General features: G+C 39.0%; 1 protein-coding gene across 2 annotated transcripts; it reads left to right on the top strand.

Moving 5' to 3' along the window:
• Positions 1-16898: 16898 nt before the first annotated feature.
• On the top strand, positions 16899-21337 carry LOC135638654 (tobamovirus multiplication protein 2A-like). Of its 2 annotated transcripts, none has more exons than XM_065151901.1 (7): positions 16899-17037; positions 17214-17563; positions 18821-18920; positions 19567-19647; positions 19728-19832; positions 20754-20963; positions 21062-21337. In XM_065151901.1, the coding sequence occupies exons 2-7, from the start codon at positions 17316-17318 to the stop codon at positions 21167-21169; spliced, it is 852 nt and encodes a 283-aa protein (XP_065007973.1). In that variant the 5' UTR covers positions 16899-17037; positions 17214-17315; the 3' UTR covers positions 21170-21337. The 2 variants fall into 2 exon arrangements, with proteins under 2 accessions (XP_065007973.1, XP_065007974.1); XM_065151902.1 differs by having other exon boundaries at positions 16916-17031.
• The last annotated feature ends 208 nt before the right edge of the window (positions 21338-21545 follow it).

Genomic DNA, 21545 nt, shown 5'->3' with positions numbered 1-21545 from the left:
GTTGAGGTCACCAGCATCCACTAATGGTCTTCCTTCAACAGACGAAGACCAACCACATCTTTACAATGCTTTCTCCTTTTTACGGGTTTAGAAGATAACCCTTATAAGCCTCACATCTCTCTTGAATGATCACAATACTAGAAAGGGAGGAGGAGGACTCTTGCACTTTTATAACACTTTTAATACCCTAAGAACTCAAGATTTTGTTCAAACTTTTTTATGTCCTTTCATGCAGAAAAGGGTGAGATGTTTATAGGCCATAGTGGCTTCAGAATTAGAGCCAAAAAGTGTCATATCCTCGGATTTTGGGTACTGACGGTACCACCGCCATTATTGGGCGATACTTCCACCTGTAGACTAACACTGGGTGGTACCACTGCCCAGTCTGAGCGGTACGATTGCCTAACAGAGCTCGGAGACTAAGATCTGGCAGTATCACCGCCTGACAACATCTGGCGGTATCACCGCCTGACAACATTAACTATCGATGGTACCACCGCCCAGAGCACCTGGGAGACCGAGTCCTAGGCAAGGCCACCGCCGGCCTTGACAGTGCCATCGTCGGTCGTGACTTCAGGTGCTGAATGGGCTATTCAACCAGCCCAATTCAGCCATGTTAAGGGCCCAGTTGACCCCTAATTGAGTTAGTGGGATTACCTCCCAATTATAACTCAACTAATGTACTAATCACGATTAAGACAAGCAATCTTTGTCTGGTATGTCGAGTTTTCTCTCAACGATCCTCCGATGAACTTCTCGATGAGTTTTCCAACGAGCTTCTGGTGAACTCCGATGAACTCTCAGCGAACTCCCGCTAAACTCTCGGCGATCTTTCGCTGAACTCTCGACGAGCTCCCGATGAACTCTTGGCGAGCTTCGGCAAACTCTCGGTGCATCGTCTGAATCTTTGACTCCGGTCCATCATCTGCTTTTATGCCTTACCGCTATCATAATTAATCCTGCGCACTTATCTCAACATATAGATTATATCAAACAATTTATCAATTGATTTCATCATCAAAATCCGAGATTCAATACTAACGAAATCTCGTTTTTGACTCCGGGACTTCATTTTACTTTATGTCTTGATCGCTATCATAGTTAATCCTGCACACTTAAAACATACTTCGATCTAGACAATTATTACAAAGATTGGATAAAATGTTGTCCGACATATCATTGGTTCATCGACGCTTCGTCCGATTCTTCGGTGCATCGTCCTCTCTTGCGCCCTATTACCCAATCGGCCAGGTGACCTCCGCAACTTTAATTTCCTTGTTGCAATTTCTGCTCTTCTTGGCCTGATGCCCGAACCCATAGCTCAAAGCCTTCTACCGATACGTCGACTGATCCTTCGGCTCGACGTCTAATCTTCTAACATGTTTCTCTTCGGCCCAACATGATTTTTCCTATTTTAATTATCTCTCTCTAATCGAAGCTTCCTGCATCACTCAAAACTCAGATCAGATAAACACTATCAATTGGTTTCATCATCAAAATCTGAGATTCAATAATCTCCCACTTTTTTATGATGACAACTAATTGATAACGGAGTTAACCTTAACTCCCCCTATCAATGTGTCATATTGATAGAGCCTTGATTTCAAATTGAATTCAAGTCAAAGCAATCATGAGTCACATCATATGCAATACATTATATGCATATCATTGCATTGCATGCATCATTATCATAAGTTTTGCATGCATCATTCAAATCATCATGGTAATGTATGATTCTCATCTCATCGTATCTTCTCCCCTTTTGTCATCAGCAAAAAGGAGAAGTGCAACTATTAAGTTTTAGAGATACGCAATGTTTGCAACATACAAGCTAGCAAATTTTTTATCACTTTACAACATGCCTAATCACCAAATCATCATTAATTTTAAAGATATGTAAGATTGTAAATTTTATAAGTTTGTACTTTTACTTCTTAAGATAGGCAAGCTAGCAATTTTCGGTGATGTTCAAGGATGCGACTTCGTTGGGAGTTCTAGCGGAACCAGCCGAGAAGTCTTAGAGCTTGCCAAAGAAGCTCATTGAAACTCGCCAAGACGATCGTCGTGAAGTCCAGGAGCTTGCCGGGAGTCTGCCGGAACATTGCCGAGAGATCGTCGGAAGTTCGTCGGAAGATCGCTAGAAGCTCATTAAAAGAATAGACATAGGAACTTGTTTAGCTTAGCAAATGTCTTAGGATTTCGTAGTTAGCACGTAATTGGGCTTGAATTTGGGCCAACCCAATTAGGGGCTAGCTAGGCCCATGTAAGAACTGTGTTAGGCCCAATAAGAGGCTCAAACAATGCCCCAAGAAGTCTCATCGTTGTGCCATAGTCTTCGAGACTGTGTCAGGTGGTGGTATCGCTAGTCTGGGCGGTTGTACTACCCCTGATAGGGTGCCAAGCGATGGTACCGCCAGACCTAGGTGGTGGTACCGCCCGTGCCCGAGGAACCCGGGATGGGAAAGTTTTAAGCTCTAAGTTTGAATGAACTTGAAGCCTATAAATATCTCTCTCATCCCTGGTTAAAGCACACAAGCACAGAGAGATTAAAAGAGAGAAAACGTTGTTGCAATCATAAGTGAATTCCCTCCTCTAGCTTAAACGTAGAGTTCTGTTTAGAGAGGAGTATATTTGCTTGTAAGGGTTATCTCCTAAACTTGGTAAAAGGAGAAGAGGGGTGTAAAAGGGTAGTGACCTCGTTGGAGGAGGAAGCCGAAAGTGGATGTAGGTCACGTTGACCGAACCACTCTAAAACTATCGTATTCTTTGGTTTGCATTTTATTCTTGCTATTACCTTACTACAAACCTCTTTAAGTGTTTACTGCTTTCAATTCATTTACGAACATGTTTTAAGTTAAGATATTTACTAAATGGTTTTACGTCGGAAATTAGTTTTATCGAAATGAAAGTTTTTCTGGAAGACGTGATTTTACCACTGCACTAATTCACCCCCCCCTCTTAGTGTCGACCTCGTTCCTAACAATTGAGTCCCAAGTGGTGCCACCATTGGCCATGACTTCAGGTGCTGAATGGGCTGTTCAACCGACCCAATTCAGCCTTGTTAAGGGCCTAGTTGGCCCTATTGGGAAATCTTGGGGGCAACATCACATGCACAGCGGAAGAACAAGAAAACAAAATCCCCGATTCCCAAAGAGATGTTCGTCGTCGTGCGAAGATTGGTGCGCAAAATCCGTGAAACTTAAAACTGCGTATAGAGTAAGTTATGTTACCTAGGGAGATCGTATATCCCTATTTCCTTGCATATCCTTAGGAGAGGGTGAATGAGATCAAGCGTCCTCCTCTCTAGCGGTGATCCACACAGCAGGGTTGCGACGACGCTCCTCAAAACTCCAGGCCTACTCTGAGGTGGAGAGGAAGAGGAGAATAGGAAAGGCAAGCAAAGACTCTCTAGCCTATGAGGCTATGAATCCCTCCTATTTATAGAGGTCCCGTGTCAAACCCTAATGGGTCCTCCCCTAGTGGGTATTAGATCTGCATCCAATAAGACAAGGGCTCCGTCGGATATCTCATATCCGAACCTCTACTCATCGCAATGTCTACCATATGTGTGTGACCCTCTAGGCCAAATATCGAGCTGACCGTGAGTCATACCTGTTAGAACTCCTTCTAACTCAATGAATTATTATCTCTGTAATAATTCACTCGACTCATCGACTACGGATGTACTAGGCCACTACGCCGTAGTCCCCAGATGATATAGGGGAATCCAATCTATTGGACTTGTCTGTCCTTAGTTACCGTGTACCTATAGTCCCTCATTCATCTAATATCCCAGAGACCGTATATCGAGCATAGTGTTGTCAGACCCATACGGTTTCTACTCGAGTCTCACTCTAATCGGATTCTCCCGGAGAACTCTTTCTCTCTCAACCCGAATGACCCTGGCCAGGGATTTTTCTGAGCAAGAACACATGGGATATTCCTCTCATGACACCGAGAGTGGATGATCCTATATCGACACTCAATAGCCCTCGTAAGGTCGACTACCACTCCTAATGACCAATTGTACTAGATCTGGGACAGCCAAACCTATAAGTCTGGTATCAAAGAGTGGAGCATTCATACAGGACATCCTTGGTATCTCAAGTCTAAGAACCATATACACCACTAAGACTACGGAATCGCTGTCTGACAATAAGGCATCATCAACCATCCAGCATTCCGTAAGCGGATCAATTAGTGAACTCATTCTCCAATGAGCACCTGTACTGTATCCCTAGTGTCCCTACACGAGCAGCTACGAGACCAACTGCATCCAACATATGGACGGGTATACATCACACTAATCTATTTGGTTATCACGATGTCCCTCTTGAGTAACATATGACTGGGATTATTTAGGATATGTGTTTAAAGGTGAATCGATCTCATTATCGTGATCTCATCACGATCCGATTCCCATTGCATAAATCCAAGGACATCACAATATATATATGCATTTATGCAATAGTTATAAAGTGATATACGCCAAAATATAATAAGCAAAAAGATTCTGTATCAAGTCACACGTGCCATCACTCACGTGATTGGCTTGCTGGGCACCTATGACTAGCAATCTCCCACTTGACCTAAAGTCAATCACCTATGTGTCTGATCCCCATCAGACCCCTATGATGCTCAAAGGCAATCTAAGATAACGGCTTTGTCAATAGATCTGCAATGTTATCTTCGGATGGAACTCTTTCCACTACTACATCTCCTCGGGTTACGATCTCTTTGATAAACTGGAACCTCCTCAGAACACTTCTGATGAGACCCGGGTTCCCTTATTTGAGTAATCGCTCCATAATTGTCGCAATATAAGGTAATCGGCTCCTCATTACTCAACACGACTCCCAAATCTATGATGAACTTCTTCACCCAGACTCCCTCCTTTGCTGCATCTGATGCAGCAATGTACTCCGCCTCTATGGTCGAGTCAGCAGTGGTATCTTGATTGGAACTCTTCTAGCACACTACTCCTCCATTCAAGGTGTACACATACAATGAATTCGACTTGCTATCATCGACATCAGACTGAAAACTTGAGTTAGTGTAGCCTTCAACCTTAAGACTATTACCTCCATATACTAGTAAAAGATCCTTAGTCCTTCTCAAGTACTTAAGGATACACTTTACTGCTTTCCAGTACTTTAAGCCTGGATTCGCCTGATACCTACTTGTGACACTCAGAGCATGCACTATATCAGGCCTAGTACATAGTATGGCATACATGATAGACCCTATTGTTGAGGCATAAGGTATCATATTCATGTTCGCCCTTTCTTTTGGAGTATTTGGGGACATACTCGTAGAAAGCGATATCTCATGTCTCATCGGTATGAGACCTCTCTTGGAATTTTCCATGCCAAACCTTTTGACAATGGTTTCTATGTACCTGGACTGGGACAAGCCAAGCATCCTCTTGGATCTATCTCTATAGATTCTAATCCCCAAGATATAGGATGCTTCCCCTAAATCCTTCATGGAGAAGTGTCTAGATAACTAAGCCTTTACTGTGGATAGCATTCCTACGTCATTCCCAATGATCAGGATGTCATCCACATATAACACCAAAAAGGTGATAGCGCTCCCACTTACCTTCCTGTACACACAAGGCTCATCTTCGTTCTTAACGAAGTCATAAGATATGATTGCCTCATCAAATCTTATATTCCAACTTCAGGAAGCTTGCTTTAGTCCATAAATGGATCTAAGCAACCTACACACCTTATCTGGGCAGTTCTTGGACACAAATCCCTCATGTTGCATCATATACACCTCCTCCTCGAGGTTCCCATTGAGGAATGCTCAGGTTGCATCATATACACCTCCTCCTTGAGGTTCCCATTGAGGAATGTGGTTTTCACATCCATCTGCCAGATCTCATAATCATAGTATGCTGCAATAGCCAATAGAATTCTGATGGATTTTAGCATTGCTACGGGTGAGAAGGTTTCGTCGTAGTCAACATCTTGCCTTTGACGATACCCCTTAGCCACTAGCCTTGCTTTATAGGTCTCTACCTTTCCATCTACTCCGATCTTTTTCTTAAAGATCCACTTGCAACCGATGGGTATAATACCTTCGGGCGCATCAACTAGGTTCCAAACCTTATTAGAGTATATAGAATCCATCTTAGAATTCATAGCTTCTTGCCACTTCCCGGAGTCTATACTCATAATAGCCTCCTCGTAGGTCTGAGGATCAATATCCTCATCACCCTCTCCTCTAATCTGTCCCACATATCTCTCAGGAGGATGGGATACTCTATCAGATCTACGTAAAGTTGAAACTTGTGTATTAGGTACCTGAACAGACTCGGGCTGTAGAGTGGTGCTTGAGCTTGGTTCTCCAACCTCGCTCAACTCTATCATTCTCCCACTGTCTTTGCCAAGAATGTGTTCCTTCTCAAGGAACACTGCTCTCTTAGCTACAAAGACCTTTTGGTCCTCGAGATGATAGAAATAATACCCACAAGTTTCCTTGGGGTATCCCACAAATTTGCATCGCTATGTCCTTGATTCTAACTTATCGAGGTTGTGTCTTTTAACATGAGCAGGGTAGCCCCAAATCTTAACAACCTTAAGATTAAGCTTCTTCCCTTTCCATATCTCATATGAGGTAAACACTACCGACTTAGTTGGAACTCTGTTCAGAAGGTAAGCTGTAGTTTCTAGGGCATATCCTCAGAATGAGATGGGTAGGTCAACGAAACTCATCATGGACTGTACCATATCTAATAACATACGATTTCTCCTTTCAGAGACACCATTGAGCTGATGTGTATAAGGAGGTGTCCATTGGGATAATATCCCATGGTCCTTGAGGAACTGAGTAAACTCTGTACTTAAGTACTCACCTCCTCGATCTGATCGAAGAGTTTTGATACTCTTTCCAGTCTGGTTCTCCACCTCATTCTTATACTCTATGAATTTCTCAAAGGCCTCGGACTTGTACTTCATTAAGTACACATATCCATACCTTGAGAGATCATCAGTAAATGTAATGAAGTAGGAGTAACCTCCAATGGCATGAGTTGACATGGGTCCACATACATCACTATGTATGAGTTCCAATAACTCAGTGGCTCTCTCTCTAGTTCCACTAAATGGATAGTTGGTCAATTTTCCACGAATGCAAGGCTCACAAGTTGCATATGACACATAGTCGAATGGATCTAGATATCCATCATTTAGTAACTTTTGAATCCTTCTTTCATTGATGTGACCTAGCCTACAATGCCATAGGTATGCACTGTTCAACTCATCTCGTTTCCTTTTGGACATATTTACATTCATGATATGTGGAGTAGTGTCTAACATAAATAAACCATTATGCAATGTTCCTTTCATGATGATCTTATCATATAATAATATCGAACAACCATTGTTCTCAAAAACAAATTTATATCCACTAACTGTTAAACATGAAATGGAGATAATGTTTTTCATAATAGAAGGAACAAAATAACATGTATCTAATGCAATAAAAGCTCCACTAGGCAGATGTAGGGCGACCTCGCCAACAGCTACTACAACAACTTTTGCTCCATTACCCATCTTGAGATCCATCTCGCCTCTCTCTAGTCTCATAGGCCTTGCCAGAACCTGTAACGAATTGCATATATATGATAAGCACTACCGGTATCCAATACCCATGTGTTATCATAAGAGTCTGACAAATGGAGACTGATTATGAATGTACCTGAAGCTTCATCAAGCTTTTGTTTCGCCCTTTCTGCAAGGTACTCTTTGTAGTTTCTCTTCCAGTGCCCATCTTTAGTACAGTGAAAGCACTGGCCTTTGTCCTTTGCTGGGTCTTTCTTAGCAACCTTTGCTTTACTTGGTTTGCCCTTGCCCTTTCCCTTCTTAAGGGACCTTTCTATTTTCCTTTCTTTTTGGTCTCACCAGTGTAGAGAACTGGCTTCTCTTTCTTAATAGTACTCTCTGCCTCCCTCAACATATTGAGGAGCTCTAGGAGAGTCACCTCAAGCTTGTTCATATTAAAATTCAGTATGAACTGTGAAAAGGAATATGGTAGGGACGGAGTTTCTCTATCCACTCAATCATCTTTAGGACATAGTTCTGAACCGGTGTCCCCTCAGTCATCCTAGCGCGGAAGAGGCTCTTAGATATCTCATATCGTTGAGTCCTTCCCTATTCCTCAAACAATTTGCGGACATGTAGGAGAATGGATCTGGCATCCATCTTTTCATGTTGTCTCTATAACTCAGGAGTCATAGAGCCTAACATATAGCACAGAGCAAGAGTGGAGTCATCAATGTACTTCACGTAGCGAGCGATCTCATCCTCGCTTGCCCCTTCTTCGGGCGTAGGCATCACTATATCAAGGACGTACACGATTTTCTCCGCTGTGAGAACAATTCTCAAGTTACGGAGCCAATCCGTATAATTTGGACTAGTGAGACGGTTGACATCAAGTATGCCACATAAGGGATTTGAAAACGACATTTTCTGAAAATAAAGATGCAGCAGAAATGAATAACATGCAGATTTTGCAAGAAATAAACTATCAAGATATGGACTTCTATCTTAATATACTCTCACTATTTTACTAACGAGTCACGCGACACCCTCGGCACGTGAAACGGAAGTCTCCGGCAGACTTCTAGTGGGGATCAGGATCCAATCAGCGTCTTAGTGTAACCTCGAGGGACTCGACCAATCACACTAAACCTAAAAGGTAGGCAACTCCTTGTGATTCCCGTCCTATTCGACCTCCGAATCACCATGGCCTCGAGGGACTCGACCAACCATGATGCTCGGTTAAGTCAACACCTTCGTTACAAGATGAGCGATTTGATGATATACCCTCGAGGGACTCGACCAAGTATACCATGCCCTCAGGTCACCGGTGACATCTCTATGTCGTAAGCAAGATAGCGAATCGCGATATAGGTGAGTCTCGAGGGACTCGACCAACTCAACCTACACCGGGAATCGGTTCCTACTTATAACGATGGAAGGCCACGTGGGTCAATCTAATTGTCTCACGTTTACCGACTTAATATTATCAAGAGATGTTTCTATTATTTGGTCTCTTAATATGACATGTCACACATATACATATTTAATATATATTTACATCGCATGCAAATATATATACATATCTAGTATGTGTATAAGCAATCACACCAGATGATCATGGACCACAACCTAATATGATTAGGCCCGAGCCAGTAGGCCTAATCACTCACATCAAGATCTATGTGTGCAACGGTGCATCTCCAGTGATCGTCCATCTTGTCCTCGTCGGTTCCGTCGACGTCTTGATGCATCTTCATGCATCACGATCGTCTGTCTCGTGGGTCCCGCTATCGCATCGACGCTCCCGCTGCGCTTCCTCATGTGATTACAACTTAATCATAGGCACGCAGGCCCGACAATAAATGAAAAATATAATGGAGGCTCACAGACCTCAATAATAATAATCACAAGTATACACATCACACGGTCCATGATCATCCGTCCACACATCATACATCACATGTATAAATAATCATCATAATGTAGGACTACTAGTTAATAATAAAAATAATAATCAACTAAACATTTTAATTAATTAATATTTTCTGAAATCAGGGACATGTAGAGAATTTTTGAATTTATAGGGGTATTTTCGTAATTTGGATAAAAGACAGAAACTAGAATTTCTCAAATTTCGAGGGGCAAAACTGTCTTTTGTCCAGAAAACCCTAATGCCCTACTACCCTTTGCTGCTGTCGCCGCCGCTGCCACCCTGCTGGCGGCGGCCTGTGCGACGAGGGGCGGGGCGCTGCCCTCGCCTGCGGGGCACCGCCCGCAGGCGGTGCTGTCCCGCCGGGCGGCCGCCCCTGTGGGGGGGGGGGGGGGGGGGGTTTCGCCCGCGGGAGAAGTGGCTGCAAGCGCCTCTGCCCGCGGGCTGCCAGCTCCGCCGGTCGGCTGCTGCGTCAACGATTTTAACATAAAAGGTTTTTCCTAAACACAACACACGTAGTTCAAAACCAATTATTCGCACGAACAACCTGGCTTTGATACCACTGTTGGGAAATCTTGGGGGCGACATCACATGCGCAGTGGAAAAACAAGAAAATAAAATCTCCGATTCCCAAATAGATGTTCGTTGTCGTGCGTTGATTGTTGCGCAAAATCCGCGAAACTTAAAATTGTGTATAGAGTAGGTTGTGTTACCTAGGGAGATCGTATATCCCTGTTTCCTTGCAGATCCTTAGGAGAGGGTGAAGGAGGTCAAGCGTCCTCCTCTCTAACGGTGATGCTCTAAATCCCTCCAATTTATAGAGGTCCCGTGTCAATCTGCATCTAATAAGACAAGGGCTCCGTCGGATATCTCATATCCGAACCTCTACTCATCGCAATGCCTACCATATGTGTGTGACCCTCTAGGCCCAATATCGAGCTGGCTGTGAGTCATACCTGTCAGAACTCCTTCTAACTCAGTGAATTATTATCTCTGTAATAATTCATTCGACTCATCGACCACGGACGTACTAGGCCACTATGCCGTAGTCCCCATACGATACAAGGGAATCCAATCCATTGGACCTGTTTGTCCTCAGTTACCGTGTACCTATAGTCCCTCATCCATCTAATATCTCAGAGACCGTATATCGAGCATGGTGCTGTTAGACTCATACGGTTTTTACTCGAGTCTCGCTCTAATCGGATTCTCCCGGAGAACTCTTTCTCTCTCAACCCGAATGACCCTGGCCAGGGATTTTTCTGAGCAAGAACACATGGGATATTCCTCTCATGACGTCGAGAGTGGATGATCCTATATCGACACTCAATAGCCCTCGTAAGGTCGACTACCACTCCCAATGACCAGTTGTACTAGATCTGGGACAGCCAAACCTATAAGTCTGGTATCAAAGAGTGGAGCACTCATACAGGACATCCTTGGTGTTTCAAGTCTAAGGACCAGATACACCACTAGGACTACGGAATCGCTGTCTGACAATAAGGCATCATCAACCATCCAGCATTCCGTAAGCGGATCAATCAGTGAACTCATTCTCCAATGAGCACCTGTACTGTATCCCTAGTGTCCCTACACGAGTAGCTATGAGACTAGCTGTATCCATCATATGGACGGGTATACAGCACACTAGTATATCCGGTTATCACGATGTCCCTCTCGAGTAACCTATGACTGGGATTATTTAGGATATGTGTTTAAAGGTGAATCGATCTCATTATCATGATCTCATCACGATCCGATTCCTATTGCACAAATCCAAGGACATCACAATATATATATATATATATATATATATATATATATATATATATATATATATATATATATGCATTTATGCAATAGTTATAAAGTGATATACGCTAAAAATATAATAAGCAAAAAGATTCTGTATCAAGTCACACGTGTCATCACTCACGTGATTGGCTTGTTGGGCACCTATGACTAGCAGGCCCCTAACTGAGTTAGTGGGATTACCTCCAAATCCTAACTCAACTTAAAGTCTAATAATGATAATTTAAGATATTATCTAAGCAATCTTGGTTCGGTATATCAATTGTTCTTTCGACAAACTCTCGACGGACTCCTGATGAACTCTCAGCGAACTCCCGACAAACTCTCAACGAGCTCCTAACGAACTCTTGGCGAGCTTCCAACGAATAACTAGCACATAGTTTGAATCTTCGACATATCATCCGATATTTGACTCCAGCCTAATATTTTGCTTTATGCCTTCATTGCTATTGTAGTTAATCCTGCAATACTTATCTCAACATATAGATTAGATCAATAATTTACTAATTGATTTTATCATCAAAATTCGAGATTCAACACCCTGGTGTCTTAAGTCTAATGACAAAGTATACCACTAGGACAATGGAATCGTTGTCTGATAATGAGATATCATTAATCATCCAACATTCCATGAGTGTTTCAATCGATGAACTCATTCTACAATGAGCACATACATTGTATCTCTAGTATCCTCACATGAGCAGCTATGCAATCGGCCGCCTCCATCATATGTACAGGTATATAGTACATCAATCTGTTTGGTTATCTTGATGTCCCTCTCGAGTAACCTATGAACGATATTATTTAGGATCCGTGTTTAAAGGCGAATCGGTCTCATTATTATGATCTCATCACGATTCGATTCTCATTGCATAAATCCATAGACATCATAATATATTCATGCAACAGGTAATATAAAGATAAAATATCAAATAATAATAATAAGTAAAAAAATGTGTATCATATCACACGTGCAATCACTCACATGATTGGCTTATAGGGCACCTATGATCAGTAGGATGATTGATGATATCTTATTGTTAGATAATGATTCCGTCGTTCCAATGGTGTAACTAGTCCTTAGACTTGAGACACTAAGGATGTTTTGTATGATTACTTTACTCTTTGATACCAGACTTATGGGTTTGGATGTTCCAAATCTAGCACAGCTAGTTATCGGGAGTGACAACCAACTTTACGAGGGCTATTGAGTGTCGATAGAGGATCATTTGCTCTCAGTATCATGAGAGGAATATCTCATATATTCTTGCTCAAATAAATCCTTAGCCAAGATCATTCGAATTGAGAGAGAAAGAGTTCTCTAAAATAATCCGATTAGAACAAGATTGTAGAAGAAATCGTATGGGCCTAACAGCACCATGCCCAGTATACGATCTTTGGGATATTAGATGGATGAGGGACTATAGGTACACAGTAACTAAGGATAGATATGTCCAAAGGATTGGATTCTCATGTATGTCTAGGGACTATGACGTAGTGACCTAGTACGTTCGTAGTCGATGAGTCGAGTGAATTATTATAAAGATAATCATTCATTGAGCTAGAAGGAGTTCTGATAGGTATGACTTACCGTCAGCTCGATATTGGGCCTAGAGGGTCACACACATATGGTAAGTGTTGCGACAAGTAGAGGTTCGGATATGAGATATCCGTTGGAGCTCCTATCTTATTGGATATCCATTAAATCTTTAAATTATTAGATATCCATTAAACCCCTGAATTATTGGATTATATATATGAGATCCAATAAGAGATAATAAGAGATTATTGGGTAGAGACTCACTAATCTAATATGTTTGGGTAATTTGATGGAGATCTAATACCCAATAGGGCAGGATCCATTAGGTTTAAGTTGATAACAAGCTTTTATAAATAGCCAAATGGTCATGGGCTAAATTCTTTTTGGCTTCCACCACTTATTCACCTCTCTCCCTTACCTCCTCAACTTGCAGCCCCCCTACCGTATGGATCATTGTTAGAGAGGAGGATAGTTGACCTCCTTTATCCTCTCCCATAGATCTATAGGAATTCTGGGATATACGATCTCCCTAAGTAACACAATCTCCTATGTACGCGTAGTTTTTTTTGTTTCGTGGGTTTTTGCATACCAATCTTTACACGATGATAAGAAACTTTTTTTTGTTGGAAATCTGTGTTTTTTTTATTTTTGTTCTTCTACTGCATATGTGATATTGTCTAAGATTTTTCAACAAATATCAGATTAACCACTTAATCATTTTGATATTTAATCTTGATAAGGTAGGACAGTTATTATCAATCATTGATGTGAGGCACATCAAGACGTACTACGGTGCCATTTTGGAGCTAGTGACTTGGAGTCCTACTTAGTTGTCGGCCTGTATGGTAGATAAGCCGGCATAAGGCAAAATCATCCATATCACTAGTAATGATCTTGATTTATTATACGACACTAAGAATTTTTTTATCAAAAACTTTTAGATAGTTGATGGAATAAGATAGCTTATATTATTAGCGTAGAGATATTTAGGAATGAATTTGAAGGATTGATAAGAATATCTCAAAAAAAAAATATTGAAGATTTAATAATAGACTCTTCGATAAATGTTATAAGTATACCTAAATATAAAGATTAAGTTAAAGTTAGTGTCCTAAAATTTATTTAAATATACATATATAAAGAATATTCTTTATATATGTATATTTAAAAGTCTATTTTATGATGTTGATTTTATATGTTTAGTACATGAGATTAGATTAACTTGAAACTAAAGGATATTTAGATGTTGATTTTATAAATTATCTTAATAATAAAATATTCAATTCGAGGTTTATATCTATGCTATCGAGAGGGGTAATTTCTTAGAATAGCATAAAATAATTTATTATTATATCATCGATAATGAAAGCTAAATTTATGGTGTACTTCCAAGTCATTAATCAAGCTTTATGGTTATGAAATTTCTTCTTAAGATTTGGTATGGTTAACATAATTGTTATACCACTAGTGATATTTTATGATAATCTTATAGTAATTTTTTTTAAATGATAAATAATTCTAAATATATCGAGATAAAATTTTTGAAGGTTAGAGAAGGAGTTCATAAACAAGTGTCAATTAAAGAACTAAGTGATACTTTAATTAATGTCCATTTATTCATAAAGATCTTATAACCTTAAATATTTAAAGAACATATTGACTCGCGAGCAACTTATAAAAGATATGGTGATAAATATTTAGTTCAATATTTTTTACTTATAAAATAAAAATTATTTATTTATGCTTACCTATATATATATATATATATATATATATATATATATTATAGTTGAATGTTATAATAGGATTATCTTGATAAGATTAAATTATAAGGATCATTATACACTACATTAGGAAAGATTGTTATGGTACATATGACGAATTTTAATATTAATGAGATATAACTATTTTGACTCGTATTAGTAGTGCGAGTTAATTTAGTATGATTAAATCTATTAAACTTATTAGTTTATTTTCTAAAATTCACAGACATATAAAATACTTTTAAAAAATTCTAGATGCCAATTGAGTAAAACTAATTTCAAAATAAATTTTATTTTATTTTTATAATTTTATAATTTTATTTTATATCTTAATAAGTTAATAAACTAAGCAAGAAAATATTAGTTTATATGAATGACATAATAAATTAGGATAATATATTTAAAAGGTTTAATTAGATTATGATTAAAGATATCAGCCCATAGAAAATAAGTCGTAATCTTAAAATGTTACCTTGATAAGAGGGATTCTCCCAAGTTAATTGTATGTAGATCCCTTACTTTTTATTTATATAATTATATGGCCTCTTAAATTTAGCTCATTGGTTTTTAATATAATTATTAAAATAATTATGTGAAAAATAAGAAGAGAGAAGAAGGGCACAATTTTGTTCCTATACAAAAACTACGGAGGCTTCACATCGATTTGATTCGATAATTGCTTCAAAAAGGAATACACCTCATTCTCGGTTTACAATGATTTAGATTTCAATCTTAGATAAATTATTTCAGTAACATAAGCACTTCCTCGATAACCACTAACAAATGGTAGCAGTTAGATTTTTCATGATGAATATGCAACTTCCAATTCTATTACGATCCTCAGAATCCAACCCCTCCCTAGCGTGTGACCCATCAGTATTCAATGTTTGTCCACCATATCAAAATATTATGGACGATCGCTTTTTAACTAAAATTAATATTATAAACTTTGAGTAAAAAAAATATAATAAAACATCCATTATAAAATATATATATATATATATATATAAAGTGCATTAATAAATTAATTTTTACTAATAGTAAAATAAGAGTGGGATAATATGTAATTTTTTTTATCTTCCAGGTATAAACATATATAACCAGTCAAATTTGAACCCGTCTCAGCTTCGTAATGGAATAGCTCATTAATTTGATATGATTATTCTTTTTTATCAATCTAGATTCCACAGACTCGGTTTAAGTAAAATTACTTAAACACATAAACTTAATCATTAAAGAGACTTATCTATAGACTTACTTAAACACAAGGTTTTGTTTTTTCTCTCCCTAAAACAAACAGAAATCGTGTTTAGATGAGGGGAAGAATGGTCCAACAGCCATAATTGAGACAAGGAAGAATTTTTCTTCAAGATAAAAAAAAGAAAAAAAGAAAAAAAATTCATATCCGAATCAGATTAATTTTATCAAATCGACGATCAAAATCTATTCTAAAATTATTTAAAGGATATTAGAACTTAAATTGATTGGGTCCGCCCAACCAATATCAAAACCAAGATTTGACATTATCCACAACTAACTGATTGCTTTAATAGTAAACTCCGAATCTAATTCGTGTTCATGTTCCTACCTAAACTTGTCTCTGACGTAATCAAAATATATCTGAATCCAGATTAAGTCAATTGAAAATAACTCGAATATCGAAAAAAAAATCCATATATAAAAAAATCCATATATAAAAAAAATCCAGATTCCCGTCGCATCGACACCCCTATCTTTATATTAAGTGTGGGATAAGGAGGAGATGAGAGCGAGCAGTCTTAGGAAGCCACCCAACGAAGAGTCTCCATCTGTACGTCTTCTCCTTGACGGTTAGTTTGGGAGCCCACGCGCGTGATTGGATGCGACGTTACCCCATCCTGGGCCCCAGACCAAAAAAAAGAAAAACGAACCCAAGGTCACAGCGAACTGCTATGCTCGGCTGGCCTTTATATATTTGTATATATATATATATATATATATATATTCCTTTTTTAATCCAAAATTTTGAGACTTCAATACTACATAGTTTTAGCCTTACTCCTTCGACAATCAGCGATGGACGCGTGTTCATATGCAACGTTATGTCGACGTGGCTGATCTCGATTGTTGGCTACGTCTGTTCCCTGATCCGCACTAATTTAGGAGATCACAGGGGCATTTCTTTGAACAGGGAATGCAATGTGAGGGAGGTGGGCACCACCGCAGGTTGTCGTATTCTCAAGCTTCTGTGACCGTCCATCAAGCTGTTACCCCTTTCTTTCGCTCACCACGTGGCGGATCAACATTATTTCGTCCACCTAGCGGAGGAAGGAAAAAATTAATTAAAAGGGTGAAATTTCAAAGGGGGAGAAGGGGAAGGCGACCATCTTGCCAGGGCAAAGGAACGTAGGCAACTCGACGCCCCCTTCCGATCGCCGTGCGACGGAGGATTTTTTTGTTCGGGCAATCCTCTCGCTTTCTCCTCTCTTAGCATTCATCGTTTAACTTGAAATTCTTTCGTTTTTGCCATGGTTTTCCTTTTTTTTTTCTTCTTTTTTATGATTTCCCGTTCAAAACTTGCAAAGAGACCTTTCTTTGGGGGGGGAATTTTGACATAACTTGTCGTTTTTTGTTTCTAGATCCCAAGTTTCTGATTTATTTGGCGTCGATTTCTTGGAATCCGTCAATCGGGGTCTCCGATTGGAGGCCGGTGATCGGGCGAGGAGGATTAGATATCGATCATGGCGTGTAAGGGGTTCTGGGAGTGCTTGTTAAAGCTTCTCAACTTTCTATTGACGCTCACCGGCTTGGCGATGGTGGGATATGGGATTTATTTGCTGGTGATATGGAATAAGGCCTCTTCTAGCGGCGTTGGCGAGGACCTGGCTTTGCCGACGGGCGGTGATCCCGAGTTCTTGAAGCTTGGACGGCCCATGCTTGTCGCCGTGTCCCTTTCGTCGAGCTTTCTCGATCATCTTCCCAAAGCTTGGTATGGGATGCTTCTGATTCGCTGTTCCTTGGCGAAGGAATTTCTGTTAATTCCACTTGAAAAGTTTCAGCTTTTTTTCCTTTTTGTTGGTTGATGTGATCGATCATCTAGTTATGCTTGTCGCTTGTTTCATTTTGCTTATTATGGTAAAAGATAAATTTAGTCTTAGGTTAATTTATAAAAGTGCTAACAATTGTTTAAAATCCTTAATTTCGTGAAAAAAGATATCTTTTACTAATTTGTGCCTTTTGGTATGAGTAGATGCTGAACTGGTAAAAAGGCAGATTTAGATAATCGAAAGAATCTTGCTGCTTATGTTCATACTTGAAATTCTTTCCTCCTTTTGTGGTTGTTTGAAATTTCTTTAGGATTGTGCAGTAGTTAATTATGCATTATTATCACACACTAAACCATTCATTTTCTCTGTTTCCATTTCTCTTGTGGAGCTTATCTTTCGCTCTAACCACAATTCTTGCCAACCCACCTCGTGCTCTATATGCACTAATTCGATTTTGCTAAAATAACGCAAACGTGAAGATTACACTAGTGCTATAAAGTCACATTTACAGTTATGATGATTTAACTCATTGTTCTGGAAGCTAGAGTTCCATGTTATCATTTGGTTACACCTTCATGCAACTCAGTATCCATTGGAAGAAGATCCACTAATAGTGATTTGAATTTTATTGCTTTTTCCCCAAGGAATTGCATAGAAATATATGCAATATGAAGCCAAGAAAATTTTAGATTCAGCAACACCATCTTCCAGTTCAATGACTCGTACGAGGAATTGATGTGCCTGCAGACAAAGAAAGAGTATTTCTAGCTGTTTTTTTTTTTTTCTGTCACCAGTCCAACCAGGATGCCTTAACAGTACCTACAGAGTACTATTGGATATATTGCACACTGCCAAATGTGCCTCCATACCATGCCATTCAACTGGAAAAACAATTATTGTTTTCTGTGATGTCAGAGTTTATTCTGTAAGATTTTTTATTCTACCACCCTTCTGGCTAATAAAACTGCCTTATCATTTGGTTGATATTCATTTCTATATTGCTTTCTTCGCTAGGTTCCTTTAAGAAGACAACAATTTAAATTTCTTTATTGTTTCTAGCTATGGCTTCACATATACAGTCCAAAAAGCAAGTTTTGTCTCTGATCAGTTTCTAATTCCTTTGTCCATGTTTGTTTTTTTAACCTATCATTCATTACCATTGATGGAAATACTAAACTAGTGATATGATGTTATTGCAGGTTCATTTATTTGTTTATTGGTGTTGGGATTATTATCTTTGTCATATCATGCTTTGGCTGCATTGGAGCATTAACAAGAAACGGGTGCTGCCTGTCTTGTGTATCCTGACATTTTGAAATTTAATTTTCATTTCTTGTATTTATGTTCATTAACTTAGGACATGTTTGCATTATATTTTATAAAATCATATGCTTGTATCGCCTTCTGGCATGCAAATTGTTCAGTTCGTTCCACTCGAGTTGGCTGGCACTAATTGTATATATATCACATGTTATTGATGTTAAAAAGCTACGTACGACCATATTTTTTGCAATCTTAAATAGCAAATTGTATACTCTTTGATTTAGTCATTCAACGTAAAACCATTGTAAAATATTGCAAGCCTAGTGTTCCATCAAATGAGTTTGTGCTATAAGGTTGCTTGTTCTAAATGATCAAATGATAACATTATGGCCATAAACAAAGGCCATGAGGTTTCCCACTGAAGGTAGGTTCCAACCGAACAAATTGAGGTGATGCCACACCAGTAGTACTTAAGCAATGTAGGAAACTGTCTTTTGTATAACTTGAGGAAAAAAAAGAACATTACATATGGGATATTGTCATTCACGAGGACAAATAATAAAATCTGTCATCTTTGACCATGTGTTCTTTCTCAATAAATCTAAGTGGACATATTATCTAGTCTCACTTAAGTAGACACTCTTTTGTTGTCAATATAATGCTTTCCTTAACACCAAAACAGTATGCTTTTCTAGTGATCTTGTTGGTTCTAGTTGAGGTGGCTGCTGCTGCTTTCATAATCTTTGACCATAGCTGGAAGGATGTGAGATACTTTTAATATCTGTAACCTCTTTTCTGCCTTTCGTTTTTCTTTTGGTGGGTTCTGATGTTGAGTTCCTGCAGCTGATTCCTGATGATAAAACTGGAAATTTTGAGACTATATATAATTTTTTGGAGGATAACTGGAAGATAGCAAAGTGGGTTGCTCTTGGAGCTGTTATTTTAGAGGTGAGTGTGATCTATGACCCTTTCAGGCTTTTAAGCAGAGGTAGAAAAAATATTTCATATTCCTTCTTTTGAGTTGATCAATATTCTGACTATTTATATTGACTTTTTGTTTTTTGAACAAAACAAGTTTTTGACTATATATGGCCACACTTTTCACTATTGTCTCATGATTACTTCATAGAAATTCACTTCGATGATATGTTGGTTAAATCCAAAATATATTATCTATAATAAGTGTGATACTTGATCCATTGTTTTCTATCAGATGCTCCTGCTGTAAGCCTTTAGAAATTAGCAAAAGTTCTTAGAAAAGCTGCAGTCAGTTGTTACTAGTTCTTTTAAGATAACACTTAAAATGCTCCTCTAGTCGTGTATGGTCATGACCATAAAAATGGCTGTTAGTTTGTGTTCATGCAAGGGATCTGGGTTGTTTTAACTTCTTTATTGTCAGAGGTCAATATTGGATGGGCATCCTTTCCTCTTGTAAGATATCTGTATAGTTCAGTTTAGGATTTAGGCTTTGGTTGGGTCCAAGTAAGATATCTGTATAGTTCATTTTAAGATTTAGGCTTTATTTGGGTCCAATTTACTTGGAATCAACTTTGGTTGATCCTTGTAAGATATCTGTACAGTTCTTTTCAGGATTTAAGCTTTGGTTGGGTCCAAGTTACTTGGAAACAACTTTGTTTGATCCTTTGTGCATTCAGTAATCACTTCCTGTTATAGAGGGGACCAAGCCACACAGATTTATTCAAGAATAACCTAGGATATTTTCACATGCCAGTTGCAACCCTGAAGTTGAGTGATGTCTTAAATTGTTTTGCACTAATTAATCTTTATTTTATTAAGATCATTAATTTATTATAACATCTGTGTGAAGCTCCATTGTGGACTTAGGAATTATATGAATATAATCTGCAGGCCTTTGTATTCGTGTTAGCCCTTATTGTAAGAGCAGCAAACAGGCCTGCCGAATATGATAGTGATGATGAATATATTGCTCCAAGATCTACCATCCGACAGCCATTAATGAACCGGCAAGGAACTCCGGCAACTGGAGTACCTGTTCTTGGCACTCTTGACCATCGTCCTAGCAGAAATGATGCCTGGAGCCAACGGATGAGGGAAAAGGTGATCTCTGCACTCTGCATGGAATCTTCGATTGTGTTTGCAATTTGTTACACTAGTTAGTTCTAATTTTCTTTCTTTGTGTTGTTTTCTTCTGCTAGTATGGTCTTGATACCTCTGAGTTCACGTACAACCCATCAGACCCAAACAGATATCAACCAGCTACTGCACCTCAGGTGGAAGAAAGGGGCCGCTGCATCATTATGTGAACATCGTACGGTTGAAGCTTTGCTTGCACAGTTTGCTAGTCACTTCTTTTCGATGTGTGAAGCTCTCCAGAGGTTTTCCCTGTTTAATTGAATGTTTAGGTTAACTGCCACTTGAGTTTGCTGCCTGATTTCACTGCATAAAACTTCTTTCTTCTCTTTTACTTGATACATTACCTCTCAGATAAAATTGCATTGCGGCATCAAATTAGTTTGACATCATATCTGAATATAGACGAATGACCATTTTGACAGCTTAAATCAAATATCAGCTGTTTCATATTCTTATCTTAAGAGCATGCAATATATACTTTCATGAAGAGCATTGGAAGGTGGTGAACAAGCAGCGGTAGCTTCTGCCCTTGGACATCTTTAACGT

Source organism: Musa acuminata, chromosome BXJ3-5, assembly GCF_036884655.1.
Source record: "Musa acuminata AAA Group cultivar baxijiao chromosome BXJ3-5, Cavendish_Baxijiao_AAA, whole genome shotgun sequence".
Classification (NCBI taxonomy): Eukaryota; Viridiplantae; Streptophyta; class Magnoliopsida; order Zingiberales; family Musaceae; genus Musa; species Musa acuminata.
The sequence above is the reverse complement of the archived record's forward strand: the minus strand, read 5'-3'. Positions and strand labels throughout refer to the sequence as shown.

Coding starts and splice junctions, on each gene's coding strand:
- LOC135638654 (XM_065151901.1), top strand. CDS start 17,316: ATGGCGTGTAAGGGGTTCTGGGAGTGCTTGTTAAAGCTTCTCAACTTT. Junction 18,921..19,566: donor ACGGGTGCTGCCTGTCTTGT/GTATCCTGACAT, acceptor ACACCAAAACAG/TATGCTTTTCTAGTGATCTT. Junction 20,964..21,061: donor GCCAACGGATGAGGGAAAAG/GTGATCTCTGCA, acceptor TTCTTCTGCTAG/TATGGTCTTGATACCTCTGA.